This window comes from Lacerta agilis, chromosome 3 (assembly GCF_009819535.1).
Source record: "Lacerta agilis isolate rLacAgi1 chromosome 3, rLacAgi1.pri, whole genome shotgun sequence".
Classification (NCBI taxonomy): Eukaryota; Metazoa; Chordata; class Lepidosauria; order Squamata; family Lacertidae; genus Lacerta; species Lacerta agilis.
The window spans coordinates 47,666,774-47,691,655 of record NC_046314.1 but is presented as its reverse complement, the minus strand read 5'-3'; the positions used below and the strand labels follow the sequence as shown (position 1 = coordinate 47,691,655).

Sequence of the window (24,882 nt, the reverse complement as noted above, 5' to 3'; positions counted from 1 at the left end):
TATAGTCTTTTAGGTGGTGGTCTCTGTATCTGTCAACCTACCAGTCTTAAATCGGTTATAATATGTAGTTAGTTATACTTCCCTGTTGATAGTTGATATATTTTGCATCTCAAGGAGGCTGGGATGAGATGATATTTGTCTCCCATTCACTTGGGGGGAGAGGGGGGAGAGAATCTGGGCCTAAAATACATGCCCCCAACAGGTTGATCTCTAAATGCAAACAACAGAAAGTGCCACCAATGGGGGAGAAAACCTGAGGCAAGAGAATTAAAATGCCACCTACTGGTCCTCTTTTCTGTCTCTCTACCACTTACTTACTGCCATCTACAGAGGATCTGGCTGGGGAAGTGTTATCTGCTGCTGCTGTAATCAATAATTACTCTTTTTTGTTTTAAAAAAATGTTTTTATTAAAGATTTTCTTTGGTTACAAGAGTACATACATCGTCTCAATTTTCAGTTCATAAAGTCCTTTCTGTAGAACAGTCATATTCTACATATGTTGCATATAGTAGAAGGTTGGGGAGAAAGAGAAGTGGGGAGAGATAGCAGGGGGGAGAGAAGGGGGCAGTAAACTTCCCTTCTTTTAAATAATGTATGTGCGAGGTTTCTGTGTCAGCATCACATGGGTAGGTTCTCTTTTTATTCATTATTGATCCTGCACCTCCCTCAGCGCTTTCCAGGTAGCCCTCCACCAGGTGCACGACAAGGACTTTCCTGTTCCCAGTACAATGCAGACCATGGGCAAGGACTACAGCAATAAAGCAGTAGCAACCAGCATTCGTTCAGCTGGTGCTATGCGAGTCTGTTACCTTCTTATTCTCATACTTCTTCTGTGACCTTGCAAGTTGCTTGATAGCAGGAGTGTGCACTAATCCCAATACATTTGGTTTCGGCTACAAATCGACATTGTGAAAAAAGAACCCCCTACAGTCCAAGTTGCTTTGTAGATGGTCCCATTCAACTCAAGGTCCATCCAAGACTGCAAGGGGAAACCCCAAAGGGAATGCGATTATTGCTTATTTATAATGCAGCAGTTATGCCCATCAGTACTATTTCATCTATGATCCACTTGTAGTGCAGAAATGATTGCAAGAACTTCAACATGTGGAGCCACAGTTCTTAGCCATAGCTGTCAACTTTTCCCTTTTCTTGGGAGGAATCCTATTCGGAATAAGGGAATTTCCATTAAAAAGGGGGGAAAGTTGACAGCTATGCCTCCAGCTGATAATGAAAGAGCATTGTCTGTGTAGCAACCTAAAGCCCAAGTGTAGAAGCACCTGAAGTTGAAGTAAGGAGTCAAGGAGAAAGTCAGAGTAAAATAGAATTACTGTACACACAAATGAAGAGACTCTGGGGGGGGGGGGGTGGAGGCATAAATGTGGGCAGGCAAAGGGAGCTTGGAAGACTTGGAACTCTTGACCAGAAAACAAAGTTGCATTGTATTGTTAGATCTAAAGTCTATCTGAGGCAAAATCTCCTACTGTCACTACAACATTGTGACATAGCCACCCTAAGGAGACAATGAGGAGCACTGAGAGGTAGGCCAGTTGTTTTGGCTGCAGGCTTCTAGAAAACTTTTTAATACAATTGATTGCTCTTGTTTTCAAGTAAGACCTCTCTAAAAACCTACTGCTAGATTTCACAGCAGCAATGTTCAACACAAGACAGCTTTTTCTCATGATTTTTCAACCCATTGGTAGCTGCTTGAATTGTGCCTTCATGACAGTTAATTATTTCAGGAAGAAGTACCACTGTTGCAGATTTCTATATGCATAACAGCTAGTATTTTATTCAGTTTTGTACTCATTTGGATTTTGTCTGCTAGAAGTCACTGCCATGTGAAGTCACCTTTAAAACTGAGAAAATAAACAAGAAAACTAACATATTTGATCAAAGGGACATTAAATGTCATTACCTTTGAGAACAGAAATGTGCTGTCGGCTCTCCCCATCTGCGGGGTAGTTCCTGAATTCAATATCTTCTCCATCTTTTAATTCAACCTTATCATAACCATACCAGCCAAGGAGCTCATTCATGGTGTTTTCTGCAAAGTTCTGAAAGAGAAGAATTGCCTACTTATTTATGCAATCAATAATCATTTGGAACTTAGAGATGAATGCATAAATCGAAATCTATTTGCACCGTACCGTGAAATAGCAGGTTTGTCCCACCTCCTCTAGACTAATGTTCATTTATCAAGTCACGTACACAGACTGTAATGCATTTAAATCTTTGACTGACACATGTAATTATGACAGACCTTCACAAATTTGCAATTTAAGGAAAAATATGAGGGGGAAGAAAGCTATTTATCATTTTTTGTACAAGAATTGATTGCCAGTGATATTTTTAGCACATATTTTTTCACAGCATTTAATATCCCGTGCTACCATAAAATGTTTTAAAGTGCCTCAAGAAAGCGGCAGAAGAACAATGACTGATTTACTAGAGCCCGAGAAACAATTCAGCTATGTTACAGCCATTCAAATTGGCTACCCTGAGGATGACACAGAAGGGGATGAAATACAGGCTTCTCCACTTGCTGGTGGGGCCCTCAGTACCTCCCCCCCCCAAAGAGCCCTCCCCCCCCTTGAGGGTGTAGGTTTCCCATGCAGTACATTTTACAAAAATAATGTAAGTATTAATTAAGAGAGATTGATCTAACACTGGAAAAGGCAATTCAAACATGTCACAGGCAGCAGAAATGGCATAGAATGCATGCACATTCCGATAAACAGCACCACAGCACAGTAGAGCAAGCATCAGTGAATGTAATGGGGAAGAGATGAGCATTTTGAGTACAAAGCCAATAAAGACAGAAACAATTAATTACATAAGCAGTGAAAGAGATATAGCAACAATATGAGATTAAAAAGTGCCAGTGTTTGTATAATCTGCAGCAGATGTAACCATTTTTTTTCCAAAATATGCCTTGGAAAGTTTATGTGCTGACTGCAGAAGAATACTTTGAAAGCAAATAATGATTTTAAAATGCAATCACAAAAGAGGCCCCAAAACACAAAAGACTGAACCATTAACCTAACCACTAATGACAAGTATATGACAGATGCAGGAATGCAGGCAAATCTAATGCTCCGAACAAAAATACAGAGCTATAAGTAAATACTAAATAGTCAAAGGTGTCTTAAAAATATTTAATGAAGGAAGAATCCCAGTTTCAGGAGACTGTGCTCTGGCCGTTACATACAACAGAGGGAAAAGAAAATGCCGACACTTGCACAGTAGCCAGAAGAAAACATCAGTCACGGAGCTAAAGACTTGTGAAGACCTTAGTTCTGTGAAGAAATTTTTCGAAACCTGTACTTACTTACTGGTCAAGGATGTCTTTCAGTGAATTCCAAAATATGATACTATGAAGATGTGGTACCACTGACGCATGGCATGAGTATTATGCACTCACTACAAGCTCTAAAGAAGAGTTTCAAAATTGGCAGCAGAAGGGATAAACAAATGAATATTTATTTAATTTAAAATAGTTAAAAGCAATAAATAGAAGTAAACTAAATGGGTTTACTCTCAAGCAATTTCAGAGAAGAAAGCTGTAGAACTAAGACTGTGCATTAGCTTCTGAGGTGCTAAACACAAAGAAGGAACACTTCTATTTTACTATCCTTCAGAGCCAGTGTGGTGCAGTGGTTAAGAGTTTTGAACTAGGACCTGAGAGACCAGGGTTCAAATCCTTATTCTTCCATGAAACTCGCTTGGTGACCTTGGGCTAATCATTGTCCCTCAGCCTAACCTACCTCACAGGGTTATTGTGAGGATAAAAGGGGGAAAAGGGAGAACCACGGATATCACCTTAAGCTCCTTAGAGAGGAAAGGTGAGATATAAATGAAATGAATAAATAATGCAATGCATACAAGTAATGAAAAGCGGCAAGTTCTTTAGCAAACCAGATGAATCAACTGGATTTTGGCAAAGTGCACTGGACAAAAATAATGGTCCAGGTTCTGTACATGTAACATACCCTTTGGCAAATAGTGGTGTCTAAGATTGTTCTTTGGTCTATGTGCAGTATTTAGAGCACACCATGGGTCTAGAAGGTGTAAGTATTGAAACTGATTATACATACATGACATAATAATTTGGGACACTACCAGCAAAAATCAGCATGAAAAGAATTAAATGTTTACTAGAAATTGCAAGAATGAACCATTTTAAGACAAACAAAGCAAAACAGCAATTCTAAATCTATAGCTAAATTGGTTAGAGCATGGTGCTGATAGCACCAAAGTTGCAGGTTAGATCTCTGTATGGGACAATTACATATTCTTGCATTGCAGGGGTATGGACTAAATGATCCTCAGGGTCCCTTACAATGTTACAATTCTATGATTCTAAATAGCACCAATAAAATATTTAGGTAGATGACTAACATGTGATTGTATCTTACCAGATGAATCAATCCATTGTGAATATACCAAGACTAAAAGATAAAAAGTGGTTTAAGAACTTCTAGCTGTGTTGAATTATGCCAGCAAATTCGTATCTAACTTTCCAGCTCATACAGCACCTCTATGATATACCTTTTCTGCATGGGCATGGAGGCCAGAGCATAGATGACTTAAAGCAGACCCTGGTAACACACCCAACACTGCAGTATTTTGATTCATTAAGAGAAATCATACTTTCCATAAATGCCTCAAAAGGCATTACAAATTATTATTGAAGAAGCATGGCACGGATTAGATGCCAATTTCCCAGTTAAAGAAATAATATAAGGTAAAGTAACGGACTCCTGGACGGTTAAGTCCAGTCAAAGGTGACTATGGGATACAACACTCATCTCACTGTTCAGGCCAAGGGAGCCAGTTTTTGTCTGCAGTCTGGTTCTGGCGCAACGGAACACCGTTTACCTTCCCACCACAGCGGTACCTATTTATCAACTTGCACTGGTGTGCTTTCAAATTGCTAGGTTGGCAGAAGCTGGGACAGAGCAATGGGAGCTCATCGCGTCACGGGGATTCAAACCGCCAACCTTCTGATTGGCAAGCCGATCAGGCTCAGTAACTGAGAAGGGAATGCTGGCCCTGGCCACTAAGTTTATGATTTTCTTTATTATCACAGCTTCAATGATGAAACTGCAGCCCATCAAAATGCACTCTGGATGAGTAGGATGACAAGGGGCTGTAGGGTAGAGAAGAAGAAGAGGAAGTCTGATTGCACAAGCTTACATAAGGTTGCATTTCAATCACTTTCTATAGAACTTGTTCCACCTATAAATGCTCAATCTGATAAATCAGAACAAATATCAAACATTCATATAAACCAAATAAAGGCTTATCGCCCCATTTCCCCAAATTTATATCATAGATAGAACTGAGATCATCAAAGATTAAATGCTACTCTCAGTTATACAAGAAATAAATAGGGGCTTACAGTACTTTCTACGTTATTCTAAATATATATTTAAAGCAATAAGTATGTGTTCCAAGAAATCAGTCGTGAAAGCATACGCATATTGCAATATTTACCTATTGGACATCTCAGTAGTATTTGTAAAAGCTACACAAACTGTGGTCCCCACGGTCACAAGGAAGAAAATACTATACCATGTGCATGGACGTGTAAGAATGACCACATATCACAAGAGAGCTAAAGTAATTGTATTCTGGTCACAGATTAGCAGATCTATTTGTGAGGAATTGTAGAATGTGTAAGCAATGCCAAGATTTTCACAGGAAAAAAGCAATGATACCACATGAACAACTAGCAATTCATTAGGATAAAACTGAAATTGATTTGTTTAACCTAACAGGACTTAAACATCTGTTGGCAATGGATTGAGTACTTTATAAATTTTCCAGTATAGCCACTTTTGTACCCAATGCTGCTTGTCCATAGATGGGAGGAATCTGTCAGTGGAACAGCAGAGGCAGGCAGGCCTGTGTAGCTTCTCTGAGGCCCAGGGCAAAAGTCTTGTTAAAATAAAATTACAAACTCAAACAAAAAAAAAACAGCTGGTACCCAACGGGGGCCACGCCTGGGGCAAGTATACCCTGCTGCCCCCCCATGGGCCTGGATGATGACAATTGTGTGCCCCACAATGCCCCCCTAAATCTGCTCCATAAGGTTTCTCAACCTTCTAAGCATATTTAGGGGCCTGTGGGGAGATGGAGCCTAAAATGTATTTCCTTCTTCATTCCATTGATGGCTTCCTTCCATTAGTTAAAGAACAGCATTGAATGCCACTCACACGTAGACACCACACAGCAAAGTATTGTTCGCACTTCTACAAACCCTGGGGTTTCCCCAACCATACCTTCTCCTTGTTTCTCAGTAGCCCCACTTCAGCTGCAGCCATACTGGTACTCAGCCGATAACTTCACTATTACAAGGAGTGATGCAAAAATCACTAGGCACCCAGAAAGTTAATAGAACTGTAATAACCTTTAGCATATAGACCATTAGGCAGGGCAGCTCTTCAACATAAATTTTATTCATTGTTTCGTTGAAATAAACATAGGCTGTAAGATAGTTACACTGTGTTCACCCTCCATATTTATCTGGTGTGATTAACTTCCTGTAGGCCTGTTTTGAAGCTAGCTCTGTACTGACTCAGCAAAAAGACAGAGGACATAGCTCAAGAAAAGGCCCATTCATGTCCAAAAACTTTAAGCACTGTTTTCTCCAGAGGTTCTACAGTTAATAAAGCATATGTCCTTAACTGACCTCCTTCATTAAGAAAACAATATCAATCCCAGGATTTCAGCAGGAATAACATGCTATAAGGGTACAGAGTAAATTACTATTTATGGTTCAGCCTAAAGCCTTGGGATATTATAAGAAATTAATCTTCCTATGGTGTAATCTATTCTGAACCCTCAAGAAAGGGAGGAGGACCACACTTAATAAAGCTGGTTCTTAAAACAAGTACAGTATTAACATTTAATTTTATTTATTAAACAAAATGTATATACTGCTTGCTTGTTTAAAATGGCCTTCTAAGCAGTTTGCAACAACACAGAATAAAACTTTGAAAGTTACTGATTAAAAAACAGTTAATATGTGTATTAAAAATATTCAAAGGATGATAACAATCAACAGTAGCTTAAAAACAAAAACAACATGTAATTTCTACATGTCTGGATAAGTTTGTCTAAGCAAAAATATTTTATGCAGGCACCAGAAAGAGTAAAACAAAGGTGTCTGTCTGCCTGATGTCAATAGGGTTGCTAAACAAAAAGGTAATATCTCTGCTCTTGTAAGAAATCTAAGTGGCACCTGTAACAGTATTGGTTCCATAGATCAAAGTGGTTGAGGAGTGGACATTTATGGACTAAGGCAACCCCACAAGTAAACTGGTCCCGAGCTCTTTTATATGCTAATAGTAACACCTTGAACTTGTCCTGGTAGTAAATTGGCAACCACTGCAAATCTCTGAGCAAAGGTGTTACATACATGCTGACAGCGTCACTCCTGGCAGCAACCATGCTGCAGCATTCTGCCCTATTGCAGCTCCAGGTGAAGCACAAAGGAGTGCATTGCAACAATCCAACTCAGCTTACTACAATCATACATTGGCCTAAAGACACTTTCCTGCTGCAGGATTCCAGTTTTGGAGCTTTAAAAGGTGAAGGTAAAGGGACCCCTGACCATTAGGTCCAATCGCGGATGACTCTGGGGTTGCGGCGCTCATCTCGCGTTACTGGCCGAGGGAGCCGGCGTACAGCTTCCGGGTCATGTGGCCAGCATGACTAAGCCACTTCTGGCAAACCAGAGCAGCACACGGAAACGCCGTTTACCTTCCCACCGAAGCGGTACCTATTTATCTACTTGCACTTTTGACGTGCTTTTGAACTGCTAGGTGGGCAGGATTTGGAGCTTTAAGTGCATGCCAAATCTTAGCTCATGAGTGGCTTCATTGACATTACTGACACCATTCAGATTCTTAACGTTAAATGTAGCCTATATTTAGGAACATTGTATGGCCAAGGCTGAAGTTGTTGAAAGACAAAGTTTACACATAACTACATAAAGCAGATGTATAAAATAAATACCAATTGTAATCTACCATCAGCAACACTTTTAGCAGCAAGCTAAATAAGCCTTTTGCTTAAACAATTAACAGCCCTCTCACCACTCTTCTGTGATGTGCAAACTTTCCCGAGTGTCTCTTTCAATGTCCTTGTACAACTTCAAAATTTAAATTGTGCTAATCAGTGAATACAGTGCTAATCACATGATAAGGTTTTCCACCATGTGGTCGCTTGTATACACACAGCGGTGGTATGTATATCTTCATGGTTAAATTCATATTTCTTTTCCAAGTGTGGTTATGTATTCTGAAAGATTTTAATCAGAAGTGGAGTACCTTTTTCAATCTGAGGGTCACACCCTGCATGCACAGTCTTCCAGGGGCTGTGCGGCAGTAGTGGGTATGGCCAAAGGGGGAAATGGGTGGGGCTACAGGAAAACTGGGGTGGCAGTAGACGTGATTTTTACCTATGTACTATAGGCTAGATTCCACCATAGCTGTCAACTTCTCCCTTTTCTTAATCCTATTCAGAATAAGGGAATTTCCCTTAAAAAGGGGGGAAAGTTGACAGCTATGGATTCCACCCATGCAAAGACCAGAAGTTTATAAACACCAATCCCCATTTCTCCATCCAGGCAAGCAAGGGAAATTATCACAGTCCAAGGACACATTCTAGCCGCACCAAATTACTCAAGGAAGGAGTGGGGCAGGACTGTTGGGGGGGTGTCCTGGGAAGAAGGGGCATGGCCAGGGGATAATCCCAAAGGCTGGATACAGAGGCCTGGAGGGTCGCGTTTGGCACCCAGAACTAAGGTCCCCCAGCCCTGATTTAAATGATAGTCATTCTGTTCATTGAGGTTTTGCTGAGGAGCATCTTTTAAATGAAAAACTTTACAGTCATGTATCTGAAGTTACTCTACTCTTTGTGAACATTATTGGGGGGGGGGAGTTCGCTTAGATCTTTTTGTTGCAATTGTGGTTTGCTCACATGTACATACAGGCAGTGACCATTTTAGGCACATCCGATTTGTGCACAACCACACACACATGCATTGCTCCGCACCCAGAAGTGACCCGAAAACATCATAAAAAAGGATGGGGTGCGGGTGGAACAGGGTGTTTGCAGGCTTTTTCAGTGGTGTTTCAAATATACTGTATGCAGTTTCACTTAAACATGCAGTGCCTTGGAACATAACCCCCACATAAATTGGGAGTTGCCTATACCACAATGAAAACAAATAAAGGTTAATAAGAAAAACTAAAATGATGTTCATTTTGCTCTTAAAATTCAGTAAAGGACATCACAGATTTAAAAGCAACACAATCTCCTTATGATTTTTTTTAAAGAAAGCAGAGATTAGAACAGATTAACCATAAATTTCCCTAAACAAAGAACTAGGAAACAGTGATAAAACACTGCAGAAATGCATAGAGGAACAGGTAGAGCCTTCACTCCATAGCAACAGACTTGTCAGCGATCAGAAATGGAGCAACAACCGCTACAGAATAGTCCAAAACCAGCCATGGTCACCTGTACTGCTTTATATTAGTATACAGTACAATTAAAAAGTGGACAGACTTGCTTACATTTGCCATATGATAAATAAATTGTCTGCATTCAACCAATGAAATAAGAAACAAATAAGAAAATCTACATGACTATTACTTATGGCTAAACTTTTATTTACAGAAGGAAATGTTGATGCTAAGTATAAAAGGAAGTTATGCCATTCATCACTGATGGTGTCATAGTCATTGCCATAGAGGCTATGGCAGTCACACCCGTGGTGGACTTTGGGCTCTTAAATTTTAGCAGCGTCCTGTGCAACACTAAAACTCAGTGCCCCCCCCCCGCCTCTTGTGCTCTGTTCTATAGCATTGTTTTAGTTCCCCTGCAGGGCCCAAGGCAACTACACCAGTCGCACTACCCTAAAACTGCCTCACACAACCACATTTCACAGACTGTTCACAACAGATGACAGAACCACTGCATGTTCCTCAGGAACAAATTTCTGCTGTTCATGTCCTGAGAAGATGTGATGACCCCACATCATTAGTGTTAGCCTGAGTAAATGTGCCCAGAGTCTCCATGGAAAATTAGTAACAAAGGTATATTCCCTGGAAAGCTCTTCCATCTGACTGTAGTATACTGTATGTAGAAAATCCAGGTGAAAAGCCTGGCTCAACCAAGATAGCAGGATATTAGAAGCTTCTGATTCTGATTGAGTTTAATTGTAGTTTAGTGTGTTTAGTCTGAACCCTAAACTGTGGTTAATCTTAACTGTGGTTAGTTGAAACAAGCTAGCTTCAAACCATAGTTTATGACACTTACTTCTGATCTCCATGTAGCTCCACCAGAGGAGGACAGGAGAATGCATGAACCCAGTGCTTACTAAGTCTTCTTGGACCTGTCTTAGCATTACTTCTGAATGCAACCACGATCCCTCAGCCAAAGCTGCCACACAGAATAGCTGTGATGATGCAACAGCCTTGTTCACATATAGCACTAAGTCATGATTTTATAAGCCAAAGTTTGGTTTGTTTGAACATCCGGCCTTAGCCCAGCAGATTAATCATGGATTGTTGCATGGTAACAAACAACAATGTGAAGTCATAGCTTTTTGGCTTACAAATTATGACCTATTTTAACGAAGGGTTAGCACTGCATCCGAACCCAACAGACATGGGTTGCTTAAACACTTACCAGCCTACAGATGCATGAGGCAAGAGCAGCTAGAAACCAGTGGACAAAAAGCTTTCTTTTTGCCCCTCTGTGAAAGGAACAAACCATATTTAAAACAAGCAATGGTTTAGCATAATGTGCAAATGCAGCCAACATGATACCCCCCCAAACACACACAAAACATCCTGCCATTCTTGGAGGAAGCTTGGGATTAAATATAATTGTATATAGAAATCATATTATATCATTGGGACACCACTGTGGTAAAGCAATGTGCAATGAATTATGCTTACTGGATACTGCCAGGACCACAATATGGAAGAAGTAATAGAATTAATACAAATTTAATTAAAGCTTGGATGTGTGGATATAGAAAGTACATTGAAAAAAAATATTTTAACACAATATCTAAGAGCATAAGAAGAAGAGCTTGTGTCAGGGACTGGCAGTACTCCTAAGAGTGTGGGGTGGAGTCAGGGGACCAAGATAGTAACCCAGGAGAGGGGACCAGTGATATATGGGTTTGACAATGCCTTTAAGGCAGGAGCCAGGAAAGGGGGACGAGTCAGAGAAAGGTACACCAGATGTGACAGAAGAAGAAGAGGCTGTTCAGCCAACAGACAGGTCAATAGACTCCCCACTTTCTCCCACACTGCTGTCTCCCAGGACCAGGAGGGGCTTCAACTGTGACACCATGGTCTTGTTCCTGGTCTGTCACCTCCAGTTCAGACTCCATAAGCATATACGGTATATGAAATTAATTAACAGTTTCTGATACAACATACAAAATTGGTGTGATGATATGCTGTCCATGGTGGCTGAGAAATAAGTGGCACTGGCAGGAATAGTATAGGGTAGCCATGTTTCAAACAGTGAAAATCCGGACAGGAAAGTTGTTGGAAAATTACAATTTTTGAGCTTTTTTATGGAAAATCAGCAAAAATGGAACATGGGCTGCCATACATCCGAATTTTCCCAGACAGTTTTGCTGATTTTCATCCAGACACTGCTAGAGACAACAGTATTCCAGATATGTCCAGGAAATTCCATACATATGGAAACCCTAACTGAATAGTATAGAGTAGCATATCAATTATTGCCTCTTTTAGGACTACAAAAAAGAACCAACAGCAGACAAATTAAACAAAATATTACAAAAATAGTTACATATTAAAATGTTGTGTTACTACTAATATATATAAATCAATATCAATTCGGTTTCCTTCCAACACACTCTTCCTTTTTTGACATGCATTCAAAATGTTACCATTATTGCTATGATTAAGCATACTGTACTAAGATGTTATGGAAAGAAAGATAAGATATGCCATTCTGCCTGAGGAAAATGAGAGAGAGAGAAAACAGAGGTGCTAAAACAAGAAGAGGGAAGGAGGAAGATTGGCTCTACCATTAGGCTTACATGCTCAAGCAGCATGTTTTGGAGTAGCAAAAAAATTACCAATTGTTTATAGTACTGCAGTCTTTCTACCAACATGGGAGAAATGCAATTTAATGGTATAGTCCTAGTGGTGCAGCAATAATGAAACTGCTAGCGAAATTCGCAAAGCTAAGCAGAGTCCAGTATGGTTTCCAATTGGATGGAGGATCGCATGCTGAGCTTCCTGCATTGCAGTGGGTTGGACTAGATGTCCCTTAGGGTCCATCTTTTGCCTAATGAACCACAATGCATTGTGTCTTTGGCTGGCAGAATGGATGAATAAGGGGAGCTGGTAAGCAGTGGAACAGACTCCCATGAGAGGTGCTGGACTCTCCTTCCTCGGAGGTTTTTAAACATAGGTTGGATAGCCATCTATTATGGATGCTTTAGCTGAGATTCCTGCATTGCAGAGGGTTGCAATAGATGACCATTGGAGTCCCTTTCAACACTAAGATTCTAAGATTCCATGATAGCTCTGGTGGGGTATCTGCTAATGGCTACAGTAGCAAAGCACTGGGGAGTCTGAAGCAGGTGATAGTCTAATTGGTATTATAATGTATGGTACCTTGCATTGGTGAAGTTGACCCAACATTATAGGAAAATTGCAATTTACAAAATACAGTGGTACCTCGGGTTACGTATGCTTCAGTTTACATATGCTTCAGGTTACAAACTCCGCTAACCCAGAAATAACACTTCAGGAAAAGAACTTTGCTTCAGGATAAGAACAGAAATCGTGCTCTGGCAGCGCGGCGGCAGCAGGAGGCCCCATTAGCTAAAGTGATCTTCAGGTTAAGAACAGTTTCAGGTTAAGAACGGACCTCCGGAACAAATTAAGTACTTAACCAGAGGTACCACTGTACATTATAAATATGTTATAGCCCCTTTTCCAGCATTGTTTTGCCTCTCTTCTACATTAATAGCAATACCCATATTTTCTGCAGAATAAGTAGCTGTGATTCCAACCCTCAGTTATCAAAGTGTAGATATTATGTGCTGTACACTTATTTCTTCTGGGTATTTGAAATACTATTTTTCCTTTTCGTGTAATTTGTACTTCTCCATGTTGAAGTACAGATGTTTGGATGCATGCCTGGAAATCAATAAATATTGTTGTTGTTTTTTAATAGCCTTTGAACAATCCTATGTCCATTATTGCCCATTAAATAGGGTTCTGACCTCTTGTGAACGTGCGCTGCAGTCCTAAAGAGATCAAGCTAGCAGTTCCCATTTTTAAGGGTAGAATACTGAACTACTACTGCTGCTTCTACAACTAGTGTTTTGTTCAGGAACAGGGAACCTGTGCCCCTCTAGACACTGTACAGCTCCCATCACCCCTGAAGTTGCCTGCCTGCATTGCAGGGGGTTGGACTAGATGACTCTTGTGGTCCCTTCCAACTCTACAATTCTATGATTCTATGCTGGCTGGGGCTGATGAGGGTTGACATCCAATAGTATCTGGAACAAAGACAGCTGACCCATGATGCTTGGTGAGACAGTTGCCTCAGGTGGCAGGCTGGGGAGAGCTGGCAGGGATGGCAGATCCAGGCCCCTGAGATGTATGACACTTGCCACCCCCTGTGCTTGTTGCCCCTTGCTGCCTTCTGCTCTCTAGTCCCCCTTTTTCTTTCCCGCCACCCTCAGCATGCCAGGGCTTCTCCAGGCTGCCTTCAGGTGCTTAAGGCAGTGGAGGAGGAGGAAGAAGTGAAGGCAGTAGAGGTGCCATTTACTGTTTTGCCTCACACAGCAAAGCATCCTGTGCTGGCCCTGATCTAGAGAGTTCCGCTCCACTTCCGGGTGGGGAGGAGTTGCGGTGGACCGCGGAGCCGCTCTCCCCACTTCCTGTGGGCGGGGGACTTTGTCCCTCGCCGCTTAGGGAGTCCCCGGCCACGTCAGCAGGCATCCGGCCAATCAGCCGGCTGGGGGCGTGGCCGGGGGCTCCCTTTCAAAAGGAGAGGCGCGAGCCGAGAGACTCCCTTTCGGCTCGCTTCCTCGGATCTCCCACCCTCCCTCCCTTCCCTGTAGGCAGGTTTCTCCCTATGGCCTTGCTTTGGACTTCGGTTGGTCGCCTGCCCTTGTCGGGGGCCTGGTAGGAATTTTTCCACTTGGCAGATTGGCTGGGCCATTTGGTTTTCGCCTACCACTTAGCAATCGTCACAACTTTGTAAGGTGGCGGTTAGGCATTGAGTGACCTAATGTTGGGGGAGGGGAGGCCTGGCCATCGCCTGCCCCTCCAAGCTTAAGGGTAGTCCGTTAAAGGAATCCGGGGGGTGTGGGTTCTTGTCCGAAGCCCGGGGCGGGGCTAGGGCCATGCCACGACCCCATTGGAACCCAAGGGGATCTCGAGTTGGTCTGAATCGACGGGGCTCCCCTTATCAGTGGTTTACCCTTACTGGACTTCCTGCTCTGCGGGCAGGAGTCAGATATAGTCAGGTCCACTCAATGCCTAAGCCAATACCGCTCACAGGCTGTAATCAATAAAGTTGTGGCCAAATTTTTTCCCAACATCATTAACCTTATATTCTGTGTCCTGGTGTCTTTATTTCATTCCCGGGAGGGCGGCTTTGGGGTCTCGACACGCAAGTACAGATTCTCCATCCCTGGTGAAGCATTTACTTTACACTACCTGTGTCCTGTACGGGCTATAGATGTGATTTAAAAAATTGTCCACCACATAATTTTAAAATCATCAATAGATTATGGGGGGGTGCAGTTCAAAAGTATTCTGAAAGTAAGGCAGCAAAGGAAATCCAGTTAAGGCTAAGGTAGTGAGAGAAACAGGATTTCTGAAGGAGGGAAATAACTTGACAAATAGAAGAGGAAGTTCCTCAGCTTATAGGGGACAGCATGGAATGGGAGAAAGATGGGAAGAAGAGGGGAAGAAGGAGAAGACAAAGAAAGGCAGTAGATGCACAACAGAAGACCAAGTGGAAAAATGAGAGAGCAAACTCTTCTTATGTGACGCTGGCTGTGTGGGAACCATTGCATCACTGCCCCTTCCCATGTTGCAAGCAGCTAGGTGAAAAGCCTCAAGCAATGTGGTCTGTCCTTGCTGTGTCTCTTCTCCATGCCAGCATTGCAGGCAGCTCTTTCCCAGCTGCAGGATGGGCTCCTCCCTCTTGGCCCAGTAATGCAGTATGGGGCTTATATGATAAGAAACAGCCACCAAAGAAAACAGAGCATCAGTGGTTGGAAAGAGCCACCAGGACAAGTCTCAGTTCTGAGTACCAAGAATAGAAACGTGCTGTGTGTCAAGAAGTATAATACTGGAGATCAAACATCAAAGAATGCAGGCACACTGACACATACGAGCACTCAAAATAAACAAAGAGAAATTCATTGGAAATGCTAGATAGGACGATTCCAGTTGAGTATAAAGGTTGGAAAAGAAGGGATAAAGAGGGGAAAGAAAGAAATACACGCCACACACTCAAAAAGAAATGAAGGGGGAAAGGAAAGGAGGATGGTATGTGGTGGAAGATGCAGTGTCAAGAAAGGTTAAAACTTATTTTTAAGGACAGGATAGATTTGAGCACTAAAAAGGAGACAATGGATGAAGAAAGGTTGAATGGGAATGCATGAAGGAAGAGGAGATGGAGAGGAAGACTGCATTTCACAATACTATGCAATCAAGAATTGGCAGCCAAGAGTTATTGTGCCTAGACTGCAGAGGGATTGCAAAGATGTAGGAAGTCCAAATGATAGTTATGTCTGCCATCAATAAAAATAACAGAAAATGGGGAAATCACTAGTCATTCTTATATTTCTTGATGTTGTGACAACCAGAAAGCACTATATTTTTTACTATTTCTGATTTGACACTGATAACTTTCTGAATTGTGATTCTAAAGGCTCATATATAATCAAACAGCTAAAGCCAAGGAAATGTTAAAACTAGGTTGCCAGGAATACCTAAAATGACAAAGCAGGTGATTGCTTGTGTGCTGTCAAGTTGGGAGAGAATTATCTTTGCCAAAGAAACCTACTTCAAAACCTTCAACATTCTACAGAACCTTCTGTTCAGCTAAATTTTTATTTTATTATTTTGCTTTTTGCTCATTTACACCAGAAGGAGCCCAGACCACCATTTTGCAATATTTTTAATATGCATCGCTTTCATATTTTGGATTCTGCAGTACACACACATATCACATCTGGCTGGTGGAAAAGACTATCATGTTATCCTGTATGGAAATATGCATTTTTATCATACATGACACAGAGGAGGAGACTTGTGGATATATGATTATATATCTTTCCCTTAAGAGACTAAAGGCTTAAAAATGCAGTAGCAATTGTTTTCATTTACACAGTACTTATACTGACTATATTTTACTGTGATATCATCATGCAGAGAACATAGGGCTTGATGTAGCACAACTGATAATAGATTCCTTCCATTTCTTAAAAGATATGGATCTCACTGATATGTGCTTCTCCAAATTTTTATACGTTTTCTCTACTAGGATACAAGGGGTGAGACCTGGCATTTGCAGACAGGAAACACAAAAGACAACAAGTCTGTCAGAATCATTTTCTTCTAGGTTATGTTACTGAATGCCTATTTCAGACTTTGAAAGAAGCAGAGTGAATTCTTTCTCTCTCTTTTTACTTCCTTGCATGAGTGAAGTTAAGTACTAAAGCACAAAGTTACAGTAAACATCTCTCTGAAGCTAATAAATTTAGAGAGAGAGAGAGAGAGAGAGAGAGAGAGAGAGAGAGAGAGAGAGAGAGAGACTCATCATTCTCTTTATTTCTGTTGGGTTTCAGGAGTGGAGGCCAATAATGTCAATGAACACACACTAGCCTATATGAACAGTTCCACTTCCCAGGGTTATTGGAATTTTCTAAAAAAAAAAAATACCTACCCAGCTACCTACACTGAGGGGGAATGTATAAGTCATCCAGGCTTTATAGTGACCCCTTACTTTCATGAAATCTTTGAATAGTATCTTCATAATATCTTTCATGAGATTCCTTGACTATATGTCTTTGTTAATCGGGGGATTCATTTCTCAAGGATAATTTTAAATGTCTCCCACTCTCTTTTGTTGTCAGAACCTTCTTTTTTCTGATTTTTATATTGTGCTACATATTTCAATCACCTCCAGCAGAAATTTAAAAATGTAAGAATCTTTAACAGAGTTTACCAATAAATAATAACAGATGGAGACATCAGGAGTAAAGCCTATTTTAGTTACAAATTACTTATTGAGAATCTACAAGGTAAACACCACAGGCTCACAGAGACAGCCCTGTGAAATTATAAAACAGATTAATCACGATCCTCACAATAGACAAAGAAAGTAAATGTGTAGATTAACTCAGTCTAGTTTGTTTAGAAAAATTTCCAGTACGATCTGATAGGTGCAATCACATTAATTCATTCAAATGTACATTAATTACATATGGTTCAAAGCACTTTTCTTGCAATCTTGACAGTTGCATCATTATCTGGCATTAAACTTGTGTGTTACCTTAAACTATTTATATGGAACCACCTTTCTGACATGAATAAGATTTCTCTTGAGTAAAAGGGATGTGGATTTCTGAATTTCTTATATTAGATGAAATATATGTGCAAATACTAACGTCATCTCAAACGTATTATATTCTTGATATGGTAAATGCTAAACCTTGTGCAGAATTCAGATCACTACGAGACAACACTACAATTCTAAGGGCATTTTTTATCCACAGCAGGAAAGGAAGGCAAAGAGAAAGGAAGAATTGGGGGGAAATTAAGACACTGGAAATACACTGCAGGTCAGAGTGAAACAAAACATTTCTGTCTGAAAAAATCACTGAATTTTACTGAAATTCAACATAGGCAAACTATGCAGCCATGCACTTTTTGCACACAATGTTGTTGACATTTTCTACAACTGTCACCTACATTGGGCTACAGATAACCAAAATGCTAGGTAATGCTAGGTAATATCTACCACAATGAAACAGCAAACACCAGTTTCCAGTTATATTAAAACTGAGCAGCAAGTGATATTGCTGATATGACACAGGAAAAGCTAGTGCCTGAGTTTCCCTCCATCACTACTGAGCAAATTATGAGGCTCTATCAAACAGCCAATCTTCAAGAAAATCTGTATGATGAGGTAATTTTATTACTCATTCATAGTGCCTTGTATTTGCTGGACTTAAAATAGACACTTGTGCCCAGTGGCTTTTTATTACTGGAAGGAGGGTGGGGAGAGGGAATCACATACACGCCAGCCCTTTTTCTTACTCCTAGCAAATGGAAGCAATTCAATCCAACATGGGCTGAAACTTGAGTAGGTCACTGTACACCATGATAAAATTCCCTAATCCCTGAGCCAAATTTCCCTGAGGGGGCCCTCCTACTAGTCCTTCATTTTCCAAGCTGACTTTTCCATTCCCCAACCCTCTCTCTCCTGTTTCCCTCCCCTTCATCTCTTTCATTTCCCCCTACCTTACAGCCTTGATATCTGATCTGCTGCTGGGACTCAGGTTACAGTTTTTACAGCTTAGGCTGTCTATTGCTGTATATACATTCCTTTCTTTCTGCTCTGTCGTGATTACTTACCAGAGCTTATTTTACACAGGTCCAGATGAAAGCAGTTCAGATGAAGGGAAGCAGTCAAGCTGTTTGAACAGTACAGATATGTACCTACACAAGGGCACATTGTGTTCACAATGACATTTTGTTGCATACGGTGTTACCAGTTTGTTGTCACTATGCTCTTTAACTCTGTAAAGAGGAGGAAATCCCTCCAATATAGTCAATAAATAAATAATTATTCTCAGAATGGTAATCAAGCAGTCCACATATGCAACACACTTGGATGCAAATCAGCTTAAAACTTTCATTATAATTTAAGACCATTCTGGAGAAACCAACCAATCCTATTAAAAGAATGTGGTCTCCAAGCTTAATAAGACAGCTTGCTCTGGTATGTGGTCTAGGCTGTCTGAAAGCTTCTGCTGTTATTCACCTTTCAACCATCCAAACTATAAAAACTGTCTCCAAAGCTAGGTCAGTCCACAACCTTGGAGTCAATTGCTCATACAGCTAAAATTCAGATTTATTTATTTATCATAATACTGTTCAACTACTAACAGAGGCTTAAGGAAAGGAGAAACTTATCTGATTAAGGGTAATACAAACACTTAATATCATGGCCTTTTTATAAAAACAAAATGTGAGTAATTTTTCCTCCTTACACACACACACACACACACACACACAGTGTTGTTTTTGTTTCTTCCTCATCATTTCAGACAAACATCTGTTATACTGCAGAAGAACAACTATCTCCCAAACCACCAAGTGTGCCTGCAGCCAAAGTAAACAAAACAAACCCAGAGGATCCAGCACAGTCAGCCTTTATATCCAGCCAGGATAACATTTCACATGTTTTGATTAAAATTAGCTAATTTGTAATCCTAGAACCTATGAAACTTAAAAACTGCAGTCCACACAGATTGCATGAAGCAGTGTCTTAAAGGGATAATGCATAGTGGGGCAATTTTCTGCACCCACTGTTCCCCCTTCTTCTGCCCTCTTTGAAAAAATACAGAAAAGAAAACAAGAAAAAGAAAACAAAAACAAATTCAAGCCTGATCCAGCTGAGCAATTACTGTTAAGTTGGAGTGTGTACAATGTTTCATCTCAAGATACGGTGTCATACATGTCTCAAGGAAATAAAGCTGTTGCAAAGGAATGTAGAGGATCTAGTCTAGAGAATGAATAAATGTTATTGATATGCAGGATATTTGCTCTTACGCATGCCATCCTTTTATTCAGATGCCCATCTGCCTGCTGTTTGAGAAATCCCGAGTAAGCACAAAAAGAAGGAATACAAATATAGCACAATGGAAGAACTTTCCCCAATATTAAATTAAGAACTGAAAGAGAACCTGAAGATTATCCGTCAGTTTGGTGAAAATAAACAAAATAGCCCTGTTAATTCATATGCTTTACTGCCCTTATACTCATAGTAGACGTAGATGCATAGATACAGTATATATTTTACAGCTCAACACATAGCTTGCACATTTCAGGACGTAACAGCTGTGATCAGACCTATTGTGAATCAGCTGAATGCCACTTCATTCCACATTCAAAACTGTGCTGTTTTCATTATTATTGGTTTTTGTTTTTGTTTTTTTAAAGCAAGTTCATCTCAGCCCTGCAACACGTGTAAGCCACAGGGTAAAGACAGATGAGAAGCATAAAATAAACATAGTCGTGGGCATTCTGGATAATAAAAACATGCAACAGAGGACCATTTCAGCTCAGCCTGCAACCCCGGGAGAAAAGAAGTCCTGAGGTGTGTTTCTGAGCAGCCGCTGCTATGCTAACATCTGGAGAGGCAGCCCACAGCCCTACCTCTGGAGCACAGCTGGATGGGCATCGTTTCCTGTCAAGACACTGACTTTCTCTCCTCCGGCCCCAACCTTTCCAAACAAACCTGTGTGTGTGTGTGTGTGTGTGTGTGTGTGTGTGTGTGTATAGATATATATGTGCGCATACACACACACACACACACACACACAAAACACATATGCATTAACCTTTTTTTCGGACAGCTCTCTTTCAACACAACACTCCTCTGGTTTGATTAACTGTGAAACGAAGCATGGAAAACAGAAACGGAGCAAGCAAAAGAGAGGAGGAGAAGGACAAGAGACCCTTGTGTCCAAGCACAAGAATGATGTGCAGTTCAGACCATAACATTTCACTTTGACAATTTAATTACACAGTTGCAGCAGCTGGCTACTGGAAAAGGGGGGCGGCTGCCGAGAGGAGAGGGAAAGACAGGACTTAAATGACTTCCCTTCTTCTCTAACTTTAACATCCTCCGGGTTATTTGGCATAGCACACAAACAAAAAGGAGGGGTCGCTGAAACCTCTACGGGGTGGAAAGTTTCCTTTAAACAAAAAAACAAAAAACCCCAAAACCACTGGTGGTGATTAAGAGCAATAAATCAAAGCTGCTCAGTGACCTGGCTTTGTACGTAGCCTGCGTGAAGTGGTCTCTGTTTGCATTTCAGGAGAAAGAGTTGGGACGTATTTCGTGCCGGCGCTGTTTTTTTATTCTTATTATTCTTATTTCCAAACCAGAAAAACAAAACCCGAGAAATCCCTTATTTATATGGCATCTCCACGCACGGGGGGCGGGAGGGGTGTTTGCGAGGAGCCTCCCCCATCGCTCCCTTTTCCCTTTTCGCATCTGAGAGAGAGAGAGAGAAGGAAGGGCGCGCGCACATACCTTCATCTCTTCATTGATTTCCCTTTTCACGGGGTGAGCCGGTTTCCTGCTCCTTTTATTTTCCGGAGGTCTCCCTTCTTTCTCCATTTCTGCCATTTTTGTGTGTATCTACTTTGGCGGAGATGAAATGGCTGCTGGTATTATTTGGGTTGGTGGGGAGGAGAGGGGGAAGGTTGTCGAGAGGGGAGGGAGGGAAGGAGGGAGGGAGGATGGTGGCCGGCGGCGGCGGGAACCAAAGGGGGGGGCGGCGGCGGCGGCGGCTTTCAGCGCTGGGCGAAGGCGTCAGCGAGTGTCAAGAGGAGAAAGCGGCTCTCCGCTGGGCGGCTCGGGGATGCGGGCGGGCGGGCTGGGCTGTGTGGGTCGCGCCGGCGAGTCAGCCATCTTCTGCCTCGCTGTTCGCCTGCATGAAGGGAGCGCAAGAGAGGCTCACTCGGCGTGCGTGTGCGGTGTGTGAATGCGAGAGGGAAGGAGGGGTGCGGGGAGAGGAAAGAGAAAGAAAGGAGCCCGGCCAGCTTCTTCTGAGGGAGATTGGGGGGGGGGGGTGGAGGCAAGCAAGCAGGCAGGCAGGACGGCCCCCCTGCCCAGGCAGCGGGCGGGGCTTCTACTGTCACCAAATCCTCCGCCTCTTCTTCTTCTCCTGCTGCTGCTCAGGCTCAAATTCAAAAGGGGGGGGGAGACTTCTTATGCTTCAGTTGTCATCCTCCTCCCCCGCGGGGACGGTCGTCCATGGCGGAAAACACACCAAGTCTCTGTTCTCTACCCCGCGTCAAACGCGCAACACTCCCCCCCACCCCGTCACACGCACAGACAAGACAGACAGACACCGTCTTCGGTTACACACTCTTGCCCACCACCACCGCAAACATTGTGACAGAACAAAGTGGCCGGGGCAGCAGCAGGGCTTCTGTAAAGACGACGACCGAATGGTTTTTAAACGCCCTCAGTCCCCTCATACAGAGATGCACAACACAACGCGTGCGTGCGTGCGAGGCTGTGTCCTCCTCAGACCGTGTGTGTTTGAGAGGGGAGATAATTGGAAGAGAGGGTTGCCTTCGGCTGGGGAGCGCGAGCCAATGGGTGGCAGGAGCAGGATTGTTTCTGTGGGAGCGGGCTGGGAAATTGTATGTTTTTGTGTGTGTGTGTGTGTGTGTGTGTGTGTGTGAAGGGAGAGAGAGAGAGAGAGAAGTAGGCGCGCGCGCGGCAGCCAGCAGCCCCGGAGCAAGCGGCCAGGATGGATGGAGGATGCTGCGCGCGCGATACTGGCTTGGCCGGCTGCCCGCCCGCCTGCGTCTCTCTCTCTGCAGCGCGCGATTTCACCTTTAGGAAAGACGATGAAGAAGAAGATGATGATGAAGAAGAAATACACCCATCACTAATAAAATAAAATGACGTCGCGCAGAGAAGTTGCCTGCCCACGCCACTCTGAGAGAAACGCATCTGTCGTCGCCCTGAAAGCACTCCCGCTGGGGCGGAGTTTGACGTTTCCATAGGTGGGCGGCTGTTGGCAAGGGGCTGAGCCGCTGAAGCCGCGCTAGCATCTGAGAAGCAGAGGCATTCACGCAGAAGGAGAGGCTTTTGTTGTGCGTGGTTTTGGCGGGAGGAAGTCTTACGCACGCCCAGACTGGGAACGGCCCTTCCAAAAAAGAAAATAAAAAGGCACTAGTCCTCAGGAAAAGGGCCGCTTGTCCCAGAAGCAAGAGGAGGTCTCGCGCGCGCACCCCCCCCCCCAATTCCTTCCTGGGGATTAATGCGAGCCATCAAGGCTTTGGCCCAGAGCCCCTTCCCTCCAGTGCCAACACAAAGCGTGTTCTTGAATGATAAGGCAGAGTGCCTTTTCCTGCCCCACCGCTCTCCCCACAAGCAGACCCCCCGTCAGAAGCACGTGTCCGAAATCAGGGGGGAGGATTTCAAAGCTTGAGCCCTATCCGTGCCTTATAATAAATTGATGATGATGATGATGATGATGTAATAACTAGACACGGTAACTGCGTCCTCTATTTTGTGTGGACAGTCCTTTGTCTCATAAACATCATTACCTCCTTCCCACCTCTAGCTTGAAAGCAGCCCCCAAATAATTCGGCTTTGCCCCCAATCGTTCTACAAAGGCAGGACTAACTGGTCCCAGTCGTTTGGAAAGTAACCTGGAAATTAAACACCCACCCCATTAGCAGCGCCCCCTTCCCTCTTCCTGACGTCGCACGCTTTGATCTGTAGATCCAGGTAACTTCCCTCCCCCAGAAGCAGACTCACTCTATCATTTTAAAAGGCTTTGCTTACATCTATTTTGTTTCCGTCTTTATAAGCGTGGAGAGGAAGGTGGGGGGGGGTATGTGTGGTGCTGATGATAGGGTGAACTTGTAAGACGAAGCTCTGAAGGGGGAATACCTTGATTATTCCCGGTTCCTGCTTTCCTACACTTTGGCAGTTCATAATTACCTGATACAATACAATATGGGGGTGTCCATTGTTCCATTAGTCAAAATTGTAATTGTGAAGGAATTTGTCATTATGACTGCAGCTGAGCTTAAAATTATATACCTTTTTTCTTAAATAAAAAAAACTTCAAAAAATTAAAGACAGAATGTGCTCAGTGTAGCTATGAAGAGGCTCTCCAATAAAAAACAACAACAACCCCCTTTCGCCTGTCAAATCTAGCTAAGTTCGTTTTATACCTTACAATGTCTGATTTGCATTTCTGTTTAAGTTTAGACATGAGCTAAAAAAGAAGAAGAAGGCTTTTTTCTGGATTCCAGACTAGAATGTGCCACATTTGACTCTGCTAAGACAGCAAGGTAGAAGTACTTCAGCAAAAATAGAGATCTGAAAGACATTTATGGTAAAAGGCGTCAAATCTCTTATTCCAGAGAATCTCACTGAAGTCCAGTGGAATTTGCTATGATGTACTCTGAAAGTTGGATGGGGAGAGCAGGATTCATCTGAGAACAGCCATAAATCCCTGCTAGTCTGAAAAGCAAGCAAGCAAGTTCCATAGACTACAATGTAACTTGTTTCCAAATGTGCAGGGAAATTGCTAGTGATACTCAGTTAACTGTTGTATTCAGCTTTTAATCTGTAAAATGTTTTACAGCCATTTTAATAGTAGCAGTGATAAATTGTATTTTAGAGCATTTCATATTGTCCGCTATATAATCCTTACTGCCTTCACCCCATAGAAAAATCCACCAGTGGTACAGGTCACTATTGTTGTCTCCATTACAGAGTGGTGGGACAGTAGATTGTCTGGGGCAACCACCTACTCAGTTCATGACAGAGGTGATATCTGGACTCTGAGATTCCTGGTTCAAGTTTTTTGAACTGTGAGAACAGGATGCTGGGTTAGATGGAGCTTTGGCCCGATCAAGCAGACTTTTATTGTGTTCTTAGCCATTACATTGCAGGAGCTCTCAACAGCCTCATCTTTATTGCATTTCGACCCTAGTACAAATATGAGGCCGGGCAATACATAGGGTATTGTCCAGGTCCACGTAATAAGTGTACAGTAAAAGTAG

At 42.4% G+C, this 24,882-nt stretch overlaps 2 protein-coding genes across 5 annotated transcripts in view; one reads left to right on the top strand and one right to left on the bottom strand.

Moving 5' to 3' along the window:
* The window catches only part of SOBP (sine oculis binding protein homolog), a 138,757-nt gene extending 116,677 nt beyond the window's left edge, over positions 1-22,080 (bottom strand). Inside the window, exons 1-2 of one of the 4 annotated variants that reach the window (XM_033143539.1) lie at positions 21,374-22,080; positions 1,917-2,055 (exon numbers count right to left, since the gene is read on the bottom strand). In XM_033143539.1, the coding sequence (XP_032999430.1) occupies positions 1,917-2,055; positions 21,374-21,469 (235 nt within the window). In that variant the 5' untranslated portion in view covers positions 21,470-22,080. The remainder of the gene's footprint in view (positions 1-1,916; positions 2,056-21,373) is intronic. The other 3 variants (XM_033143537.1, XM_033143538.1, XM_033143536.1) reach the window with 3 other exon arrangements.
* PDSS2 (decaprenyl diphosphate synthase subunit 2) overlaps positions 21,346-24,882 on the top strand; it is an 86,834-nt gene continuing 83,297 nt past the window's right edge. Inside the window, exon 1 of the mRNA XM_033143541.1 lies at positions 21,346-21,406. The gene's annotated coding sequence lies outside the window, so the exon portion shown is untranslated. The remainder of the gene's footprint in view (positions 21,407-24,882) is intronic.